The 22,068-nt window shown below is 37.5% G+C and overlaps 1 protein-coding gene and 1 pseudogene across 1 annotated transcript; one reads left to right on the forward strand and one right to left on the reverse strand.

The window, feature by feature from the left end:
* Positions 1–9,918: 9,918 nt before the first annotated feature.
* LOC112472264 lies at positions 9,919–11,456 on the forward strand (annotated as a pseudogene).
* A 1,114-nt stretch (positions 11,457–12,570) lies between these two features.
* On the reverse strand, positions 12,571–19,478 carry LLPH (LLP homolog, long-term synaptic facilitation factor). Its single transcript, XM_006923710.3, has 3 exons — positions 19,341–19,478; positions 17,473–17,684; positions 12,571–13,177 (listed from the first exon to the last, which is right to left on the reverse strand). The coding sequence occupies exons 2-3, from the start codon at positions 17,675–17,677 to the stop codon at positions 12,999–13,001; spliced, it is 384 nt and encodes a 127-aa protein (XP_006923772.1). The 5' UTR covers positions 17,678–17,684; positions 19,341–19,478; the 3' UTR covers positions 12,571–12,998.
* Between the last annotated feature and the right edge of the window lie 2,590 nt (positions 19,479–22,068).

Raw genomic sequence — 22,068 nt, forward strand, 5'->3', positions numbered from 1 at the left:
ACAGAAAGAAAGAAAGAAAGAAAGAAAGAAAGAAAGAAAGAAAGAAAGAAAGAAAGAAAGAAAGAAAGAAAAAGAAAGAAAGAAAGAGAGAGAGAGAATAAAAAGAGAAGTAGGCACTTTGGAAAGATGTAATCCATAGACTGACTAATTCGTTAAACAGTAAACAATAGCAAACCTACTGTCTGCATATTGTGCTGGATGTTGCTGGAAGAAACAAAAAGTAAAAGAAAATGTTTAAAGGAGTGCCAAATGTGCATCAAACCCTTTAAGAAATGTACATTTTTTTATCTGGCTATACCAAAGCACAGAATGGTCTTCTGGAAGAACTTAAAGTGCAGTGCCAATGACATGAGCTATACCACCCCCCAAATTCAGAAGTTAAATCACCAAACAAAATAATAGACGTCCTAAGTCAGCATAAGTACAACATTGAGGGGCTCTGTGTATCTTCCATCACCAGCTTTCCAAACGAAAAAAAGCTCTTTGTAACAGTCAAAAAATATTGAAAAACACAAGAAATTAGCTACCAAAAAATATGAAATATGCATGATTTTTAATTGCTAACTATGAGTATTTTTCAAATCATACATTTTTTTGCAAAGAGAATTAAAATCTATCTCAATCACATTCATATAGTCTCCTCTGTTCCTTCCCAACCCCCTCCTCCAATATTTTCATCACCCAGTGTATGACTTTGAGGCAGACAAGAGGTATAGACAAAGGAGTTTCAAGAAGGGAAGGTTGTCTGAGAATGGAGAACTTGGATGAGCCAACACCATGGGCCTCAAGATATTCTCAGCAGAACAACCCAAAGTATCCATCAATAGGTAAGTGGATAAAGAAAATGTGATGTATAGTAGAATATTATTCACCATTAAAATGAATGAAATTCAGACATATGATGCAACATGGGTGAACCTTGTAACATTATGATAAGTGAAAGAAGCCAGACACGGAAGGACAAATATTGTATAATTCCACTGTTGTGAGGTATACTTAGAATAGGCAAATTCATAGAGAGAAAATAGAATAACAGTTACTGGAGTCTAGGGGAAGAGGGATTGGGAAGTTACTATTTAAAGGGTACACAGTTTCTGTTTGAGATGATGATAAAGTTAGAAATGAAAAATGGTGATGGTTGCAGAACATTGTGAATGTATTTAATGCCGCTAAATTGAACAATGGTTAAAATAGTAAATTTTATGTTGTGTATATTTTACCATAATAAAAAATACAAAAAAGAGAGAGAGAGATTCTTTGTGTTCTTAGGGGAAAAGCCAGGGGAAGCCAAGATGCCCTGACAATGATACGCCAGGGGTGTGCAGGGGAGAGATTGGTGAGTGTGGGTAGAGAAGGTTTGCAGAAGGCAGATCTCCTCCCAAGGTCAATGAGGCGACTGTGTATAAAACAACAGGAAGCAGAGAACCTAGAAGCATCTGTCTGACCCACCCAAAGGCAATACTTCAATCAGAAAACAAATTGAACACTGTACAAAGTATCTTCAGAGCGAGGGCAACAATTTTTCACCTCTGATATTAGACATCAATGCTATGTTAGACCTACAACAAAATACTTTTTATGGGGCTTCTATTTCTAAGCATATCTTACCAGAAACTGCAAGTAGAACTTGAAGAGTGAAGGAGAGAGATAAGAAGATGTATACGAACAAAACCACCACCACTATTTATAGTGAGCTACTGTGTGCCAGGTAGACACTAGAAGAGTTTTACATGTGATTTCTTATCTAATCCTCAAAACCACCTATGAGGTAGGAACTACAATTATCCCCATGTTATAGATGCAGAAACGGAGGCACAGAGAGGTTCTCTCACAGGTAGGTAAGTGCAAGAGTCATCTGGTTCCGGTCTAGAGCTCCTGCCCTTGAGGCATAAAAAAAAGGTAGACGCTAAGGATCCCCAAACTGGAAACCTTCTTCAAACACAGAGGGTTAAAGAAACATAATATTTAAAGCCATGAGAGTAAACAAAGCTGGCAAAGGTAAGCATACACCAAAAAAAAGATGATGGGGTCAGAAGCTCATCTTATATCCATATTTAAGTTGAAAGCGAAGGAAGAGAATGCAAGGGAAACAAAGGAGTTGTTAGAGATGGAGGAAAACACCAAGAGTGCTAACAACACCAAGTCAAAGGAAAAGAGGATTTTAAGAATTTCAGTATCGAACACTGCAGAGAAAGGACTGAGACTAGGCTCGTACAACTAAGTTAGAGTGCAGTAACAAACAACTCCCAAACCTCGAACTTTAGAAAGGCAAGGCCTAACTCTTGCTTGAGATACGTGTCCATCACTGGTTGGCTGGGAATTCTTCTCCATAAGGATGTTCTTTCTCCAGGACCCAGGCTCATGGAGCAACCATCTTCACCATGGGAGAGGACACGGCAGAGTGGCTAAGGCCTAGCTCTTAAAAGATTTTGCAGGTAAGTACACATGCCACTTCCTCTCATATCACATTGGCCAAAGTCAGTCATGTGGCCACACCCCAGTGGGAAGGGGGGCAGTGAAATTCTATCATGAGCCTAAAGGGAATTAGAAATATTTGGTGGACAGCACTAATAACTACCACACGACCCCCAAGAGTAGTCTCAACAATATACCCCCTAATGTTTACACAGTGCTCCACAGATTTAAAAAATTTTTTACATATATTATTTCACAGGAGCCCCACAAATAAAGGTTTGCTTTATTATTTCCATTGTAAAGCTTTGGAAACAAGCTCAGAGAAATTAAGTCACTTGCCCAAGGTCACATACTGCTACTAAGTGGCAGGGCTGGGATTTGAAACCTAGTTTTTCCTAACACTTAGTTCATCCAGGGCTATTTCCTTAATAGCTCCAGGCAGACAGATGGGGGCCAATGCCAGACTGCAGAGGCTGAGAAATCAGTTGGAAGTGAAGAAATGGAAGAGTATACACTAAGAAGTTTAGATTTGATCATGCGGCCATGGGAAGTTTCTTAGCTAGAGAGTGAAATATTGAAAGGAATGTTTTAAAAGGCTAATTTGCAGTCCTCCAAGTGTGCCCCAGATGGGCAGTCACACACTCCTGGAAGGATTAACTGTTTCAGCCTTTTGGGAAGGTGGTTTGGCAATATGGTCAGGAGTCTTTTTAAGCGGAGTTCATACTCTTCTAGAATTCTTCTAGAAGCATACACTCAGATAAGGATTTACATGTAAGGTCATTAATATTACAGAAAAATATTTTGAGAACAAAAAAATATTTTGGAAAAAATTTAAATGTCCCAAAATAGTAAAATTAGAAAATTTATAGTTTACCCAAAAGACAGAATAAGAGGGAACTTATCAAACGACACTTTTAAAGAATTTTCAGTGGCATAGGAAAAATTCTCATGATAGAAAATTAAGAAAACAGGATATAAAATTATACAGTGTTAAGACAATTATAGAAATATACATACATATACATATTCTCTGGGTTGGATTATGAATGATTGTATTTCATTTAGACTTTCCTGGGTTTTCTAATTTTTCTACAAAATACATGTGTTATTTTTACAAAAAAAAATAAAAGTTACAAAAAGAAAAAGAAATTGACAACTACACAGGGTGAATTAGAAGAGGGTTAAAAAAAAGATAGAAAAAAAAGAGAGAGAGAAGAGAGTAAAGACAAAACCACCAATCCAGTCTTTTTTGGAGGGCACAGGAAAAAGGGGTTTGTTGTTTTGTTTTAACTAAAAGATATTATTCTGCCTCTAACAAAGAGGCACAGCACTAATAGAAAAGTTTTGGTTATTAACCACAGCATAAATAGAACTGCAGAAAAGACCACTAGTCACACACCATAGTTTCATTTAACGGCCCCTCTTTTTATAGAAAGGAAGAGAATAGAATTAATCTTGACATTAGTCAGAATGTTATCGTTTATGTGACTAGTTGTCACCGCATTATGATTTAGAGAAAGATTTGTCTGAAAGTAGAGACCTGGGCTCCTGGACTCTGTCACGAACTTCTAATATCTTGGGAAAATTGGGACCTCAGTTTCCTCATCTGTTAAAAAAGTACAGGGTTAATGTAGGTGATCTCTAAAACACTGTTCAGCCTTAAATCCTATAACTATTTTAGTCTGTATTAATTTCATGTTAATGAAACCAACCTGTAAGTGTATTTGGGTAAAACATTTTCAGCTAGACCACCCACCAAATTAAACTAAATTGGAATGCTTTCATATGTGTCAGTATTCTAGGTGCCATATTAAATTAAAACAGAGGTCTTTCTTCAGCATCTAACATATGCAAAACTGGTTCAAAGACTTAAAGAAAAAGTTAGCTATGAGATTTTTGAAAAGCTTTATAATAAAATGATTTTTTTGTCCAAAAACTAAAAGCAGCCCAGTCACAGGTGGAAGATAGAGAATCCATCTGAACACACACACACACACACACACACACACACACACACACACACACACACATGCACGACAACCCTCTGGTGTTACCTGCCTTGCTTTGATAATTAATGAGGGTGGGTTTGATTGCCTTTCTTCTTTTGGACATGACTGCCTTCAAGAAAGAAATTTAGAAAGAAAGAAAAAAAAAGAAATTTAGAGGGACCTGCAGATATAAAATAAAACCTAATTTCATTAACCAGGGATGAGAGACATAAAACAGATCCAACTTACCTGAATTTCCAAATAAAGAACAAAAGGTTCATTTAATAAACACAGAAAATATTTAAAGCAGGAAGCAGCAAACTTTTTCTTAAAAGGCCAGATAGTAAATAGTTTAAGTTTTACAGTCCAAAGAATGGTCTGTCACAACCACTCAACTCTGCCTTTGTAGCGCAAATCTGTAGACAATACATAAACAAGTGGGCGTGGCTCTGTTCCAATAAAACTTTATTTACAAAAACACATGGACAGCCCTTCTGCCTGCCCCTGTTATAGAGCACATTTTCTATTCATGCATCTAGTTAGGAAATGAAAGTGAAAAGGAAGAGGAAGAAAAACATAATGAGTGGAAAGACTGAGATGAAAGGGGAAGAGCCAAGTGGGGAGGTAGAGAATGAAAGAAAGGTAATGATTTGGGATCAAGTAGGAAATTAAAGTAATACACACACAGAAGAGGCTTGTGTGTATGTATGTGTTGGTGGTGGGAGGAGGAATGCAAAGGAAGAAAGAAGACAAAATGATGAAGAGAAACTGCATAGAAACAGGAAACCTGTTTCTACTATTGTCACTAGACTACAAAGAAAACGCTGGGAGTCATTTATAAATAAAAAGCACTTATAACTAAATGTATAGGACTTTTTTTTCCCTAAGAAGTAAATTAAAAATGTTTGACTCACAGCTTTTTCATTAAAACAAAAACTTACAAAAAATAATATGCAAGAAAAGCCAACTGAAAGAAAAAGATTTTAAAAGATGCAGAGAAAAGAGACATGCAAAAGAGTATACCAAATGGGGCCCAGAGCAGGGTGGTGACAGCCAAGAGGGAAGAAAAAAGAAAGGGTCAATTTTCAGTCTATGCTCTCTGGAATTCAAAGTGCCACACTTGACCCACAACTCTTTAGTCTTACAGGCAATTTCCTGATCAAAATATATAGTTGGCACATGCCCAGCAGTGACATGGCCATACCCATTCCCCAGCCCTTCAAACCTACGTTTAAGCGGTCTCAGCCTACTGCTTGCCATTCCAGAAATTGCTCAATGTCAAATTCCTCCCTGACACGATGAGCTCAGTGGGTACACTGGTCTTTAATGACGAGAGTGGAAAATTAACCACGGGTCAATTTCCTCATCCACTGGTCACACCTTAGCATTTCCTTTCAATTCAGAATTACATCAAAAGGACCTCCAGACCTAGAGGTCCTCTGGCGCTTTAGCTCTAATAACTAAAGTATACTCTTCAGTTCTGACCTTTTAAACCTCTAACCTGAGATGTGTGAGGAAAGAGAATGAAGGACTCATAACCATTAAGTGGAATTACATTTAAGCCATCTCAAATAAGTGGGGACCTCCCAATCTCTGCCCACGTCCATTTCTTTCTCTAGCACTCTCTCTCTCTCTCTCTTCCAGAGACAATTCAGCAGCCTCTTTTCAATCCATACTTGGCTTTAAATAACACTCACATTCAAGAAAGCTCTTCTTTACATTTAACTCAAATCCCTTCTGCTACAGTTAAAACCCATTTCCTCAGTGGAGATTTGAACAGCTGGTTCCCATTCCCTTTATGGTAACTCTTCTTAAAGATTCATAGACTTATAAAGGACATCCATACCAACTTCATCTAAGGCATATAGCTTCCTTTTCTTAAGCATTTTCCAAGAATATCCTATACAGTTATCAATAACCAATTGCCTAGTCTGTGGAGAACTGACTCATGGAACAAATTTCTACAGCTGAAGAAAAACAATAGCCACTGTGCAATTACTCAAGGGATTACCTGAATTATTAAATACCTGTGCTTTTTTTTTTTGGAAGATACTGTTAGTTTGAAGTTTGGGACAGAAGAAAAACTAAAACAAGAGCAAAATGCTTATGTCTGAGTAGAGAAGCATGTGGGAATGGCCAGTCTTTGGCCAACTGCCCACAGCTCAGCTCAAGAATATCACCCCTTTGTGAACAAGGTGAAGCATTTTAGAATTTTGACAAATAGCACTCAATGTTGGTCTCTCAATGAAATTTGTAACTGTCTTCTCCCCATCACATATCTCAAACTGTTTCTTCTCTAAAGCATTGAAAAAAAAAAACAAAAACCTAGAGCGATACAAAAGATCTTCAGCTGACTTTTAGGAACAAACAACATATGTTCTCGAACATCTGTGTTTTTCCCAAGCTATTTTTTTTCCATTATTGTCAAGAGAAAAGAAGTTTAGTGGAATGTTTCTCCACAGAGGCACAAGTCTATAATACTCCCTGTTGATTATATATGAAACACAAAATATTAGTTTATTAAAAGCAGCTTCAACCATTGCTGCACAAAGCAGTTCTCCGATGGAACAGATTTATGAAGTAACAGCTGAAAGGTATGCAGATCACGAGATACATGACAAATGTACTTTATTACATGGATCAGAAATACCATATGTACTAGCAGTTACTGTATAATGGCACACAACACCCAACTAAGACTATTTAAAGGTTTTGCTGATATTGAAAACTATAAAGACACAATGTGAGAGTGAGAAAGTGTTTCATAAGATAGCATAATGCCAAGATAAGTCATCGCTTTAGGAAATTAAATACATTCTGCATATTATAAACTTAATGTATTATAAAACTATGCCATTCTTTAAATTAAAATGCAGAGGCCTTTACTCCATTCATTGTTTAAAGCAGATGTTTATAACGTTTTTCCATACTTTAAAGTGGAACTTAGTGGAATGAATACCAGACTTAATATTAACAAATTTAAGGAGATTTCAGATTTTATTATTTCCACCGAAAAGATACTTAAGTCTGCAATCATGTAGTGCCAAAAGAATATATAGAGCAAAACAAGCACAATACATGTCAGACATGACAACTTCCTGCAAGGCATTTCTTGGCTGGAAAAGACTTTAGTAGCTTTCAATCCCAAGCCCAAGTACAGTAGTCCTCCCTTATTCGACGTTTCACTTTCTTCCGTTACCCGCAGTCAACTGCGGTTCGAAAATATTAAATGAAAAATGAAATAAACAATTCATTCTGAGTAGTATCATGAAAACTCCAACTGTCCTGCTCCGTTCCGCCTGGAACATGAACTTCTCTTTGTCCAGCACATCCACACTGGACAACGGTACAATAAAGTTATTTCGAGAGAGACCACACACACATAACTTTTATTAGAGCATACACTTGACCCTTGAACAATGCGGAAGTTAAGGATGCTGACCACCACACCTCAGGCAGTTGAAAATCCACGTATAACTTTTGACTCCCCAAAACATAACTACAGTTGTACTTTGGTATCTGAAGAGGACTGGTTCCAGGACATCCCTCGATACCAAAAATCTGTGGATGCTTAAGTCCCTTATATAAACATGTGTAGAAGAATGCATACAGTTGGCCCCCTGCATCCTTGAATCCCCAACTGAGGATCAGAAAATACTGCTTTTGATCCGTGCTTGGTTCAATCTGCAGATATGAAACCCAGGGATAAGAAGGGCTGTGTATCTATTGAAAAAAGTCTGTATTAAGTGGACCTTCGCAGTTCAAACCCATGTTGTTTAAGAGTCACATGTATTGTTTAATGGTTCTATTTTATTATTCATCTCTTTGCCTATTTTATAAATTAAACTTATCATAGGTATGGATGCAGGAAAAAACAGTATATCTAGGGTTCGGCCTATCTACTTTCAAGCATCCACCAGAGGTCTTGAATTGTATCCCCTGTGGAAAAAGGGGACCACTGTACAATGTTTAAATCTGTTCTACTACATTCCAACCAAGTGGCTGTCCAGTCTTAGCTTAACAGGGTAGTGCTTCCAACATCCTGGTTAGGTTATTCTTTAGATTGAATCAGAGTCTCTCTCTGAAGCTTCCCATAAGAAGCATTCATTCTATACTCTGGAACGGCTATGCTTACTATTGAACAGTTAATATGATTTTGGACAAATTTACTTACCTCTTCAAAACTGTTTCCTCATCTGAAAATAGATGAGTATTGATCCCACAGCATTAGGATGAAATAGATGAAGTGTTTAACATGGTATGCATTCTCTAAATGTCAGTTGTTATCACTATTATTCTACCAATTGAGTCTTATTTGACACTACATTGTATTTTTCTCCTGCTCTAAAATGGGTGAAGACTCTGGGCATTCAACTATGTAAAATTTAGGGCTTTTTGTTTGTTTTGTAAGCAGGCACAAACCTGACCTTAAGCATGAGTATTTAACAGCTCCCCGCTCTCCACTCCTGCAACATCACTTTGTCAAACTGGTATGTCTGCCACACGGTGTTTTTATATGCTGGCAAATACAAGGAAAAAGAATTCTATTTTGTGCTAACATGAATCTGAATCACTCTGCCAGGGGCCATCAGAAGTTAGTCACTTAGCTGGTAAGCTTACTCAATGGCCCAACCTCTGCATCTCAACTGTAATATTTATAAATTTGGGAATTCCTTGAAGTCTCTTTAGATTTCTCCCATTTATATTATTTTGTGGCTAGCACTTCATTAGTCTAAACCACATACCACTATCCCTCACCATCATTACTCAGTCCATTCCAGATATTTAAATCATTCGTAACTGTTATTTTTTTCTTCTCTGTATCTTACAAATCATATCCAAGGTGTATAGATTCAAATTTTGAAAATATCCAAATTTTCTAATAAGCAAATATATTTTGCTACATATTTGTTCTAGACAGCATGTGAACTAGTGGGGGAAAATGTACTTATATCAATGTGACATTAAAAAAAGATGGGTCAAAACCACTACTTACTTGATGCTTCAACTGCAGTTCACATTTCTTCTCTGATTAGTAGCTTGGGCAGCACTGATCTTGGGCCACACCTTTGGGATTGGATCAGCCCATTCCAAGGGAGTGCTACCTAGAGGACTCTAGTCTGGTGTAGGCCCAGAGATTTGAGAATCATTTCTCTACTGAAAGCTGCTCTTTATCTGATCCTGAGCCTGCATCTCTTAGCAAGTTTGTACATCCGTTAGAGGCAGAGTGGCATGGTAAGACTACAGGCTCTGGAGCCTGTCTGAATTTGAATCTTGGCTCTCCCAGTTTTAGTTATATGGCCTGCATGCCTCAGTTTCCTCCTGTGTAATAGAGATAATTAGTACCAAACTCATAGGATTTGAATGAGTTAATACTTTGAAGAGTTTAGGATTAAATAATTTAGACCAAGGCCTGACATACAAAGCAACCAATAAATGAAAGCAATTTTTGATTATCTTTAAATGTTTTAATTTTAAATTTAATTTCTTAAAAAAATGAAATGTTACATTCGCTTCTTAATGAGATTCAGCTCTCTCAACTTAATTCCAAAAATGTTTCGGGGATTAGCTTTAGCTCCACCTGGTGGTTTTACATCAATTCCCTGGAAAACATCAATCTAACAAGGATGACGGAATTTTTTAAAATAAGTTATTCATTTAAAGGACTCTGCAATACTTTTTAATTTATAATCTCTAGGAATAGAGCAACAAAAAGTAATCATACCCCTGCGTTCATTTTGGAATGCCAGTCTAAATTTCCCACCAAAATTTGGAGATGAGAAGAACCTTGCTTGCAGTGCAGTACACAAACTGAGAGACTTAGAGGACCCAATCACGACCTAGTGCAAGACAAGCTCTCTTCAAGCCACTTTTCCAGAAGCCATAGGACACTTGAGAACATGTTTCCCAAGTAAGTTTTTTGACAGCAGTGTTTTTATTTTTATTTTTTTAAGTTAAATCCTGACCGAACCAACTTAAGTGAATATATCAATAATCATTGGGAGGCCCTAAATGAAAGCTCAAAGCTACTACCACTGGAGTCGAATTAGAGGTTACCAGCAACAGAAAATATGAACATACTCCTGGCATTGGTCTCTGACCTCAACTTAAAGAAAATCCAGCTAAAAAATACCTGACGATGCTGCCAAAATTTAAATAAACATCAAGTGTATAACATCACTGGTGTAGACAATACCTGTTTAAAGAAAAAAAAAGGTAACAAGTTTGGCTAGTATATTTAGGCTGATATTGTCAGTGCCTTAACTGGACAAGGTGAGCAACTTATTTCGTGAATAAACATTTATATATTTACTTTTCCTGATAAAGTATTTGTTCATAACACCACCAAAAGGCAAAAAGGGCCATGGATAACATTTATTTTCCAAATCATATCTTTTATTAGCTTCTTTGAGAAAACTTATTTTAAGTATTTAAAAATTAGCCACTAAAAGAAACAAGAATGCAACATGAACATGGGAAAGCAAAAGAAAACAAGAATGTATGAGAACATGAAGCAAATGCTTAGTCTCAGAGATCAGAACTTTAAAGGATAGATTAAAACCTAAAAACAAAGAAAAGCTCCCAGTACACTCAAAGAAAGAGAAGTCCCCCAACACTCTTCTTATTTTCCCAATATAACACACAGCTCGGCCTACCTTACCACATCCTGGTTGATACCAATTTTAACAACTTTCTATTAAAGCCAAACTGGACTTAGTGCAGTCAACAATGGACTGTCTGTATGCCAAGTGTATTCCTTGTATAACTGTGTTGTGTAATGGCTGAAGTTGAGAAACTGGGGCAGAAGTATCGAGTGGTTCTAATGATTGCCAAGGATCCAAGATTTGAATGATTACCATGCACAAAGGATCCTATGCAGATGACTGCTTAGTATTGACAGTAACTCAGCATTAAGTGTTATACTGTGGCCACCATTGACCAGGACCTCAAAGGAAGAATCAGGAAGATCCTGGAGTTCCCATAATACCCATTCCTAACCATAGGTACAACACTGAGTGGATGCCAGATGATAATGTAGCCCCTTGGTTCTAATTCCTAAAAGACAAAGTTAAAGTTCCTCTGCTTTCCTTCAACCGACTTTCTGTGGCCAGTTTATTAAACGTGGTACAGCATGAATTATTCCATTCACCCATTTTCTCTATCATGAGGTGAGTATGGTTACTTTTTGATATTTTAAAAATATTTTTGTAACATTTTAAAATTTGTTGAATCTTTTTATAAATCAGATGACTGCTCACACACACACACACACACAAATTAACCACTAACTTTTCAGTTAACTAACCAAGTAAATTGAAAAAAGGCTTACGTAAAATAATTTAAAGATTTTACTGGCATTAAGTTTTATAGATTCAAAACTCCTAAAAGATTTAGGTCATGTCCTATTTATCTCTATGTTCCAGACTAGCAGTGTGCCTGGCACAAAACTTGTGTCCTGATAACTAAGTGACCTTATTCTAATAGATCTCAGTTTTAACTTGGTTTTTCCCTGAAGTTAACAGCCTCGTTTTAATAGACGCCCATAAGGGCTGACAGCTTGACTTGTTCTGTGTTCCTAGTACCTGGAAAAGTCCCTGGCATACAGTAGACACTCAATAAATGTTTGTTGTTCAGTGAACATATAATGATGGCTAATATAATTACAGTGAAATTTCAGAGTGAACACTAAATTTAAATTACTTAAAAGTAAACATAAGAGTGAAATTAGTAAACCGTAGCAAGACAGATTTAACAAAAATCCTTTCACTATATCAGCATTTCCAACAGTATAGTCTATTCCTCAGAACACTAGTTTCAGAGTCAAAGTTGAAGAGGTTTCTTTATTGCTTGATCTCTAGGAAACTATACTAAGCTAATACTTTTTGTGAATCTTCAAGTCTGTAGCATCCTCCAAATTGAGGCGACCACAAAATGTATTTTCACCATGCGCCTAAAAAAACTGATTGAGGATCTTACTCTGTGAAATGTTGCATTAGCTACATAATATAAAAACTGACATTTACCCAGTTCCCATGATGTTCTAACCTCCTTAAGATGGAGTGTATAAATTTGTACATATTAATATTCTACCTAAAAATTTAAAAGAATATGGTCTTCTCTACTACTAGAAAATCTTAAGGATATATGAAAGAAAAGATGTTCAAGATCTAGACAAAGTACCTTTTATTCTATTTATACAAATTCGAAATTCCAAACATGCAGCTTATAAGATCCACTGATCTTATATTTTAAAATAACATAAGTTTTCTTTAAATCTGAGTTAGCTTGAATTTGACAATATAATTTCTCTTTATGAAGACCAATCACATTAACATCTGATAGAATTTTGATGTCTGATAATCCTTGCATATTGGATAGCATCCAATTAAAATATCAGTATAGCTTTCTTTCATGGAAGAAAATATTTTATTCAAGTTCCCAAAATAAATTTGAGGAGTTATGCTGGGTTTGAATTGAAGAAAAAGGCCAAACTGAAATATGAAAACAAAGTTTTCATTTAGTGGAAGCTGAAATCAGTGTATACATTCTAATCAAAGATCTGTCCCATGTGGCATTTTTCAAGTTTTTAAGAGTCTACCAGGCCAAACCCTTTGCTGCCTTCACTGCTTTTGCTTTGTTCTTCCCTTTCCCTTTCTCTCGCTTTGCCTTCAGCCTTTTCCTTTGCCTCTGATTCATCCATATGGGGTACTGTCCATGCTGGTCTAGAAGACTCTTTTTGTTTCTCTTAATATCGGTCTCCATTTTCATGTCATCTGAATAAAAAATGGAAAAAACTATTAATACTCACAAATGATAACAACCCTGTGAAAAAGCATATTAATGTAATAAGAACATCAGAACTGAAAATGGTCTGAAACTACGAAAGGAAAAAAAAATTCCTTATTTGCAGATTGCTCTAATACTCTGAAAATCCCTTATAACACATTCAGTGGAATCCCACATGTGCTGCCATTTGTTCCTATAACCATGAAAGACATTTGTGAGACCTAGAGACACTATCTATTTAATCACTAAGAAACTTTCTAAAGAATGTTGTCATGATTGTCCTTCTTTGGAATAGCAAAAGTTAAACAGGAAACATTTAGGATGTATGGCTTTGAGTTACTGCATTAGGGGTAAGTATGGTTCTGAGCAAATGTGAGTTACAAGAACATTTCTCAGACTGTGTTTTCTTGAGCTAAATAAGATAGCTGAGCCAATAAGATGTGTATTCACACATCTAATGGACAAGCCTTAGAAGCTGATTAGGGATGACCAGCCACTTCTAACAAAGTGAACTTGCAAGAGGTGTAGAAGTTAAGCAGCAGGCTTGTGATGACAGAGATGGGCAGACAACAGAGAAGAAAGAACTGGATGTACCCTATGGCTACCACACTTTTCTATCCAGATAATACAGAGATCCAGGTCTACTAACAGGAGACTTGGCAGGAAGTTCAGCGCAACCGTGCTGTGGTACATCCATCACCAAACTTATCGATTGTGAAGGACATGCCCAGAATGTCCCTCCCTGGGAACTTATCAGGGTATACAGGGTCTTCTTCCATGATCTCTATTACCTGACATTTTATTAATACATTTATCTGGTGTACTTTCTGTCTCCTCCAATACAATGTAAATCGCATTCAGATGGAGGCCATGTCTCTGATACTCATCATTGTTTCCACAGTAGCTAAAATAGTGACTGGCATATACTAGCCATTCAATAACTAGTTGTTGAATTACCATTTTAGGGCTATTTTAAGTTCTGGGAATATAGTGGTCCAAATGAGCTCTTTGCTCTCATGGAGTATTTATAATGCTCCATTGTGTTGAGGGGTGAATAATAAAGCAAACTTTAGTGTATGGTAAATAACTTTTTAAAGAGAGGTGCCAGAACCAGATTAATAGGACCTGGTAGACTCTAGTAAGCACATGGAAAGACAATGAGGTGCTTTAAGCAGGAAAATGATGTAATTTAATTTATATTCTAAAGATATAATACAGGTTGATAGATTAGAAATGAATCGGAAGGTAACAAGAGCTGAAGAAATAAAAAGGCTACTACCTTGGTTCAAAAAGAGCCAATGGGCATTTAAAGCGAAAGCATAAAAAGCAGGAGAAAAATGGATAAATTATTGATGTATTTTGTAGATACTCAAGATATCTTAATGGTTTAGATGTGGGAGATAAAGAAAAGAGGGATCAAGGATAACTACTGGGGGGGGGAAAGATAACTACTAGATTTGTGGCTTGAGAAATTGGGCTGAAGAAGTAGAAATATGGGGAAACATGAACTTGAGGGCAGAAATGAGGACGCATACTAAAAACCAGTAGATTACTAAATGGGGAGACTCCAGCACCATCAGTTCCACCCTCATTTAGCTCCTGAAATACATCAAAAATGAGGACAGTCAGACATTCCCCCAGGTAGGAGATGAGAGAATTCCTCTCTGAGAATGACAGAAGAGAAAACAAACACCAGTAGGTTCTGAGATAAGAGATGTCCCACAATAAAATCTCCAAGGACCAATCCAATCGTTCTGCAAGTCCAACAGCTGATAAGCCTTCCTCCACACCTTGCTCCCTGCCCACCCAAGCTTCCAACCATCATTTTCATGCCTCACTTTTAAATAACTACTGATCATCAGACATTGGAGAAGTCTCTAACATGAAAGAGAGGGACCAAAACAAACAAAAATAAAAGGAATGGGAGGGAGGACGATAACCCAAGAGCAAAGTAGGCAATGCAGAGCAGATCAAAATTTCTAAAAGAAACTGTAATGAATACTAGCAGTGATATCACAGAAAGTATGTATCCATTAAGAACCACCGCCTACAATAAAGGAATACTATAAAAAAAATTTTGGAAATTAAAAATATAAAGCAAAACTAAACTCAACACAAGAACTAGGAGATAAAGTTGAGGAAATCAGAAAATATAATAAAAGAAACAGAAGACAGGAGAGAAAAGAAAATTAGAGGATAAATCCGAGACTTAAAAGTAAATGGGTTTCTAGTCTCCAGAATATATGACCTTGAGATTGTATACATTAAAAATGTTTTAACTCACTGCAATAAACTTAGTTCTGAAATTAAAAAAAAAAAAACACCTCATACTCAACAACAAAAAGACAATCCAATTAAAAGGGGACAAAGGACTTGAATAGATCTATCTGCAAAGATAATATATAAATCGCCAACAAACCATATGCTCAACAATAATGAAACACCGCTTCACACCCATTAGGATGGGGTAATAATTTTAAAAATAGGAAATAACAAGTACTAATGAGTATGTGAAAGAATTGGAATCCTTGCATATTGCTGGGAAGAATGTAAAATGGTGTGACTAACGTAGAAAACAGTAAACAGTAAACAGATTTATTACATGACCCAGCAATTCCACTCATATATACCCAAAATAACTGAAAACAAAATCTCATACACAAATGTTCACAGCAGCGCTATTCAAAATAACCAGAAGGTCAAAGCAATTCAAATGTCCATCAATCAATGAATGAGTGGATAAACAAACTGTGGTACATACATAAAATGAGCTATTATTAAGCTTTAAAAAGGAAGTACTGATACAAAGTTGTACGTAGATGAACCTCAAAAACATTACACTATGTGAAAAAAGTCAGACACGAAAGTTCATATATATGATTCCACTTATATGAAATATCCAGAATAGGTAAATTCAAAAAGGCAGAAAGCACATTAGTGGTTGCCAGAGGCTAGGGAGAGGGTGATGAGGGAGAGACTGCTTCATGAGTATGAGGTTTCCCTTTAGGGTAATGAAAATGTTTTGGAAATAGAGGCGATGGTTGGACATCATCATCAATGTACTAAATGCTACTGAATTGTACACTTTAAAATGGCAAACTTCATGTTATGTGAATTTTACCTCAATAACGAAAGAGTGAATGGGTGCAAGTAGTGTGCATGTGAGGAAAGAGACAGCAAGTGTTAAGTTGCAAGGAGAGCTGAAATAAAGTGACAGATTGGGAGAAATGTAAGATCAAGGGAAAGATTTTTCTTTTTTTTTTTTTTTGAGATGACACATCCCAGAACACATTCATGCTGCTGTGAATGACCCAGCAGAGAAGACAGACTGATGAGTAAGATGCATGAGTAGTCCTTGAGAATGAAAAATATTCAGAATACACATGAAGAAACATGAGATCATTAACAAGAGGGAAAACAGACTATATATTCAAATTCTTATAGACTTGGATAGTGGGAAGATAAGGGTTTTTCTATAGATTGCCATAATTTTTCAAAGACGGTGAAGTGTAAAGCTTCTTGTAATTTTCATTCATAGGGGGTGGGAGTGGGGTGGAATGGGAAGAGAAGATAAGAAATGATCATTTTGAGGAATGGTAAACTTCTTGGATTGGAAGGTTGAGGAATGCTGCTCTCTTCCTTGACCACTAGACACCACATAAATATACTTCTATTTTAAGAGCCTAGGTACTGTAAGTGCTTAATTTAGTTTGTTGTCAAAGTGGTGTATTAGGGATGTGAAAACCAATAAGTCTTTTCTCATACTGAAACTAGCATTATATATAGCCTCTAACTTTAGACTATGACTAAGACATAGAGGTCCCTAGAATCTATCAAAATCAAATACAAGGAAACTCTGAATTTCAGGATAAGGGTGTAGGACTCTTAGAATGGGAACTATATCTTGCAAAGGGTAAAATGAAGAAAGAGTCCTTTTATCCTGCCTAGTCCTTGACTGAATTATGTACCTTCCAATGAAGGTGTGTACAGGTTTGTCTACTTCTATAGTACTGTCTATTTCTGAGACACTTAGGCTATTGTATAGGCATCAGAGGCCCACTCTGAATATCCCTAAACTGCCTATTCACATGACCTGGTTTTAAAATAGTTTAGCATAGAATCTCTATTCGCACTATAAACTTTCAAAGAATAATGCGGGCATGGCAGGAGGTTTGTAGAGAAGCATGTATGGAAATGACCAAAAGACAGTCAAAATGGGGAAAAGAGTCCCAAAAGGAACCTGATATAATTTTTTTTCTTTAAACGAAGCACATAAACTTACCTTTTTCATCTTTCACCACGCATTGGGTTTTCTCTTCACAATGTCTGGGAACCACCACAGTGGCTATCTCTTGAACATCTTTCATTAAAACATCACTATCTACTTTAAGAATACTTTTAAGTCTGCTAAGCTCCTTTGGGGCATTCTTTTTTCTCTTTTCAGCACGCATCTTCCTTTTCCACTTACTCCGCAAGCTTTTAGCCATATTTTATCTGAAAAGTTAACAAAGATATTCAAAACCAAATGTTTACTATTAAAAAAAAAAAAAAAAGAGAGGGGGGCAAATGCTTGGAAAACCAGATCGGAAGGTATCACTACAAAACATGAACAAATGGAAGGTAAAACTCCCCTCTATGTTCATGATATGATAGCTTCATGTGCAACTCGTGTGAGGATCGACATGGCATAAACGGCTGTTAAGTAATTAAAAACACCAAATCAAACTCCCAGTGGTCACTGGCAAACTGTAAGTGAAGCCAATTCTGAAAGTTTCTGGAGTTTCCATACAAGATGCAGAAATTTAATGTTCCCAAAAATGCAAAGAGCATTATCACCTTACATTTATGCAATAACTAACAAATTACAAAATGCTTTTATAAATATTTTATTCTTGATTTCTCTCAATCCTAAAAGACACCCACCCGTCTTCATTATCCACAAGTCAATTTTGCTATTTTAAACTTGTCTATTTCCACTCTTGCTTTCTCTCCAGCCCTTAGTTCCAGCCCCAAGTCCTCCACAAGGTGGCTACTACGAACTTTTAAAAACTCTGCACATGACTGCCTTTCTTGTAATTCTTTAATGACTTCCCACCTCCTATATTCGAGATCTACAAGGTTGTGACCTGATCCCTCCTGGACTCTCATCTCACCCTCCACCTCACCTCCAAGTGCCAACTACATCTGAAAACAGTCCAATCAATGACATCGTAGGAACAATGTGGGGATGTGATGAGGTGTGGGAAAGAAGGCATTACAGAGATCGTAAAGAGTTTAAGAGGAAACTTGTGGGAGCGATTTATAATACCATCTTGATCGTGCTGGTGGATTTGTTTGTATACACATGTCAAAGCTTATATTACACATTTTAAACACGTGTAGTTTGTTGTATTAGTTACACATGAATAAAGCAGTTATATAAATAACTAATATATAAATCACTAAGACACGACTGGGGAGGGGGGGAGTCCAAACTATGTTCACTTTAATATCTTTACATTTGCTTTCCTATGTCTGAGAACTGCTCTTCTCAAGGCTTGCTCCTTTACTTCAGTATCTCCAAAAGGTCTTCTCTGACCTTGTAAGAGCCCCTCTTCTTTTTCTCCATCGTATTATCCTTTTCATTCCTTTTAATACATGTTGCAGTCTGAAATTATTTATTTTCTGTCATCCCCAGTGGACTGTGACCTCCACATGGCCGGAGCTTAAACAGGTCTTGTTCACCGTTAGATCTCCCAATACACAGCTCTTTGCACATAGTAAAGGTTAAATAAAAATTTGTTGAATCAATGACTAGTGGAGTGATATTTTAGGGGACGCCAGCAATCACAAACTTACTCCGTTCCGTTTGCAACAACTCAAGCTCTGCAAGCGGCGGGGACAGAAGGAGTGCAGTAAACAACCGTGAAGGCCGAGGTTAACCTGAGAGAGTCCGAACGACAAAGGATTCCAATTCCCACAGAGCACCAAGAAGCCCGAAGGCCGCCACTAAGACCATGAGACACCCTCGCTCCTGAGGGACGCTTTCGTCTCTGGGCCGGGCTTAACCTTGCCAAGAAAAGGATAAGGCTTGAGACAAAACTGTCTACGAGAAGCAGAATTGAGCCCGAAGTCCTAGGCTTTACCGAACACAAGAAGTACCAAACTCACCTGAAAAAGATCACACACTCTCAGTCCGAACACTCACGGCGACCGGAAATTCTCGCACTTCCGCCTTCCCGGCAGCCCTCTCCACTACTCCGCCTCCCCGGGAGGCGCGCGTTGCACGCCGGGACCCAAAAGTGTCACGGAAACCCTCGAGAGGCTGGGTCTTCTGGAGTTGGGCGGTGACGCGCTTCCTGCCTTGGGTGTGAGTGCGGACCTTGGAGCTTGGCTCCTCCAGACAGGTTCCGAAGTTGGGTTTGGAGAAGGCGGAAGAAAATCCCGGTCGAGGTTGGGGCGCCAGCTAGGCCTGCTTCTCGAGCGCGGCCGGAGTAGCCCTTAGATTTTAACCCAGGAGTGAACCTGGCAGGGACCCTATCAGGTAAGGAGCTCGGAGCCGACCTTTAGCTCTCACTTTCACGCAGTACTAATGGATTTCCTTTGACTGAATCATCTTATGGCCGAATTGAGATCATCTTTATTTCCAGCCCTTAAGTTTTCCTATCCCAGGTGATGGTCTCACAGATGTACACATCTGTCAAAACTTATTAAATTGTACACTTTAATAAAGTATGTGCAACTTACTGAATGTAAGTTATACCTCAAAGCTCTTACCCCAGACAAGCCTTTCCCATCCCAAAGACAAGTTCAAAAGATAAAATGATCAAACTAATTCAGTTCAACCAATGTTTACCTGGTTAATTACTTAATCTGTGCCATACACAATGCTAAGCCTAGGACAGCTGTTTTAGGTGAATATCACATTGGTCACAACAGTACTTTTTATTATTTTACATATGCTCCTAATAGCAGAGGCTTTAGAACCATACATCTGTGTTGTATTTTTGGTTCCAACACTTCCTTGTGAGTGATATTAGGAAGTCTCAAAGCCTGGACTTTCTTGTCCATAGAATGAAGGTAATACAAAATTGATCCTAGGTAGGTAGTATGAGCTAAACACATGGTAGTTTGTGTCATTTTTACATTATAATTTCAAACAAAGCACAGTACTATTTGTCAGTGGTATTTTTTTAGAGGCAACTTATACCAAAACACAAGAAATGAATTGTCTGTAATGATGGCCTAGTAAATTCCTGCCTTGTTGCTAGTAGAGGAGAGTTCTTTCTGGAACAATTTGCGGGTACCTTTTTTCTTTAAGTGTATGTCTTTTAAGAAATGCTGCATTATATGGAAATTACTAAACTCAGAACATACCAAGTTTTTACAGAAGCTGGAAAAAGCTAACATTAGGTATACAAAAAAAGCATTCCTTAGACTTGCTTTCTTTAATAGATTAAATTCTTATAGAGCAAGTAAATTTCTGTCTTACAAGTTAACCATATAAAATCTAGGCACCTCTCCTCAAAATACATGTTCACATTGCATTTTAAATTAGAGAAAGCTCACTTTCACTTGTCCAAATTGACTGCATCTTGCTTACTATACTAGGCCAAGGCTTTTGAATGGATACTTGGCACAAGAAAAGAGGAAAAGAACTTATGAAAATGTCTTGGTGTTATATATAGGCCATAATTCACTATTACTAATGCTTTAAAAAAACTGAGTCACAGACAGCATTACTGACAAAAAACTTTTTTTAACCTAAGTTCCTCATCAGTTTGTATAAAAGCAATTCTAACAGAATAAATGACCTTGGTATATTTAAAAATCCTTAATTCATTCCCTCATTCATACATTTCAGTATGCACTCTATGGTAGGTGCTATGGCAGGTACACAAAGATCTTCAGTCTCCAGGAGTTTTAACCCCTGATAGAAGTATGAGGCTTAAGGGTCAAACTAGACATTGCTTCTGCCCTCTCAGAGGCCTGAAAGAAGCCTGTGGGACTGGAGGCACAGGGATAGCACTGAATACCTGACAAGAAGCCACAGGTTCTCCGTATCAAAGGCATACTACACTATGGATACCAGCCAGTGGGGCCCCTACACTTGGGCCTCTCCCATGGAACCCCTGACCTGTATAATCGCTTAGTAAAGACAAGGAAGGGATTCAGATGGTGATCCTATGTTGTCCAGAACCTAGATGATGGGAACTTTAAGACAAAGCTCCACACAAAGATGAAAGGAACAAGCAAGAGAACCTAAGTTCCCAGTTGCTCCAAAAAGGTCCACAGTCTAGAAGCTTGAAAGTCCAAGATCGAGGTGCTGGCTGGTCTGATGTCTCATAAAGTCTCTCTTCCTGGATCGTAGACTCTGTTTTTACACTGAAAGCGACCATGGGAGATAGGATAAGGGATATCTATGGAGTGTCTTTTTTAAGAGACGTATAGGGAAAAACTGAGTTTCTTAATTTTGTATTAACTACTTTTGAAGAGGAATTTTCACTCAAAAGGCTAATCAGCTCTTTGTTCTGCTTCTGTAGATATGCTTGCTGCATAGGCCATACTCGAAATTAACTAAAGACTCGTCTTCCCTTTTGCTTGTTCTAAGCAACAAATGTAACTGCCTATAAGAACTTGTGTTGTAGTCGCCAGCCCCCGATAGACACCGATAGACACACGGACCACCAGAAATCAGTGAGTTATAAGAAACACACCCTATTCAGCCAGCTGGGCCTGCCAGGGGTACGCAGACCCCAAATTAAGCAGCCCTGAAATGTAGAGGTACAGGGTTTCTAAGCCCTAAATCCCTATTCTTCATCCTGTTTGAACACACAAGTCTATTTTTCTTCTTTGTACTAACTGTCAACCTACAGGTCGGTTATGCAAGTGTGGGGTA

The sequence above is a fragment of the Pteropus alecto genome, unplaced genomic scaffold (genome assembly GCF_000325575.1).
Source record: "Pteropus alecto unplaced genomic scaffold, ASM32557v1 scaffold76, whole genome shotgun sequence".
Taxonomy (NCBI): domain Eukaryota; kingdom Metazoa; phylum Chordata; class Mammalia; order Chiroptera; family Pteropodidae; genus Pteropus; species Pteropus alecto.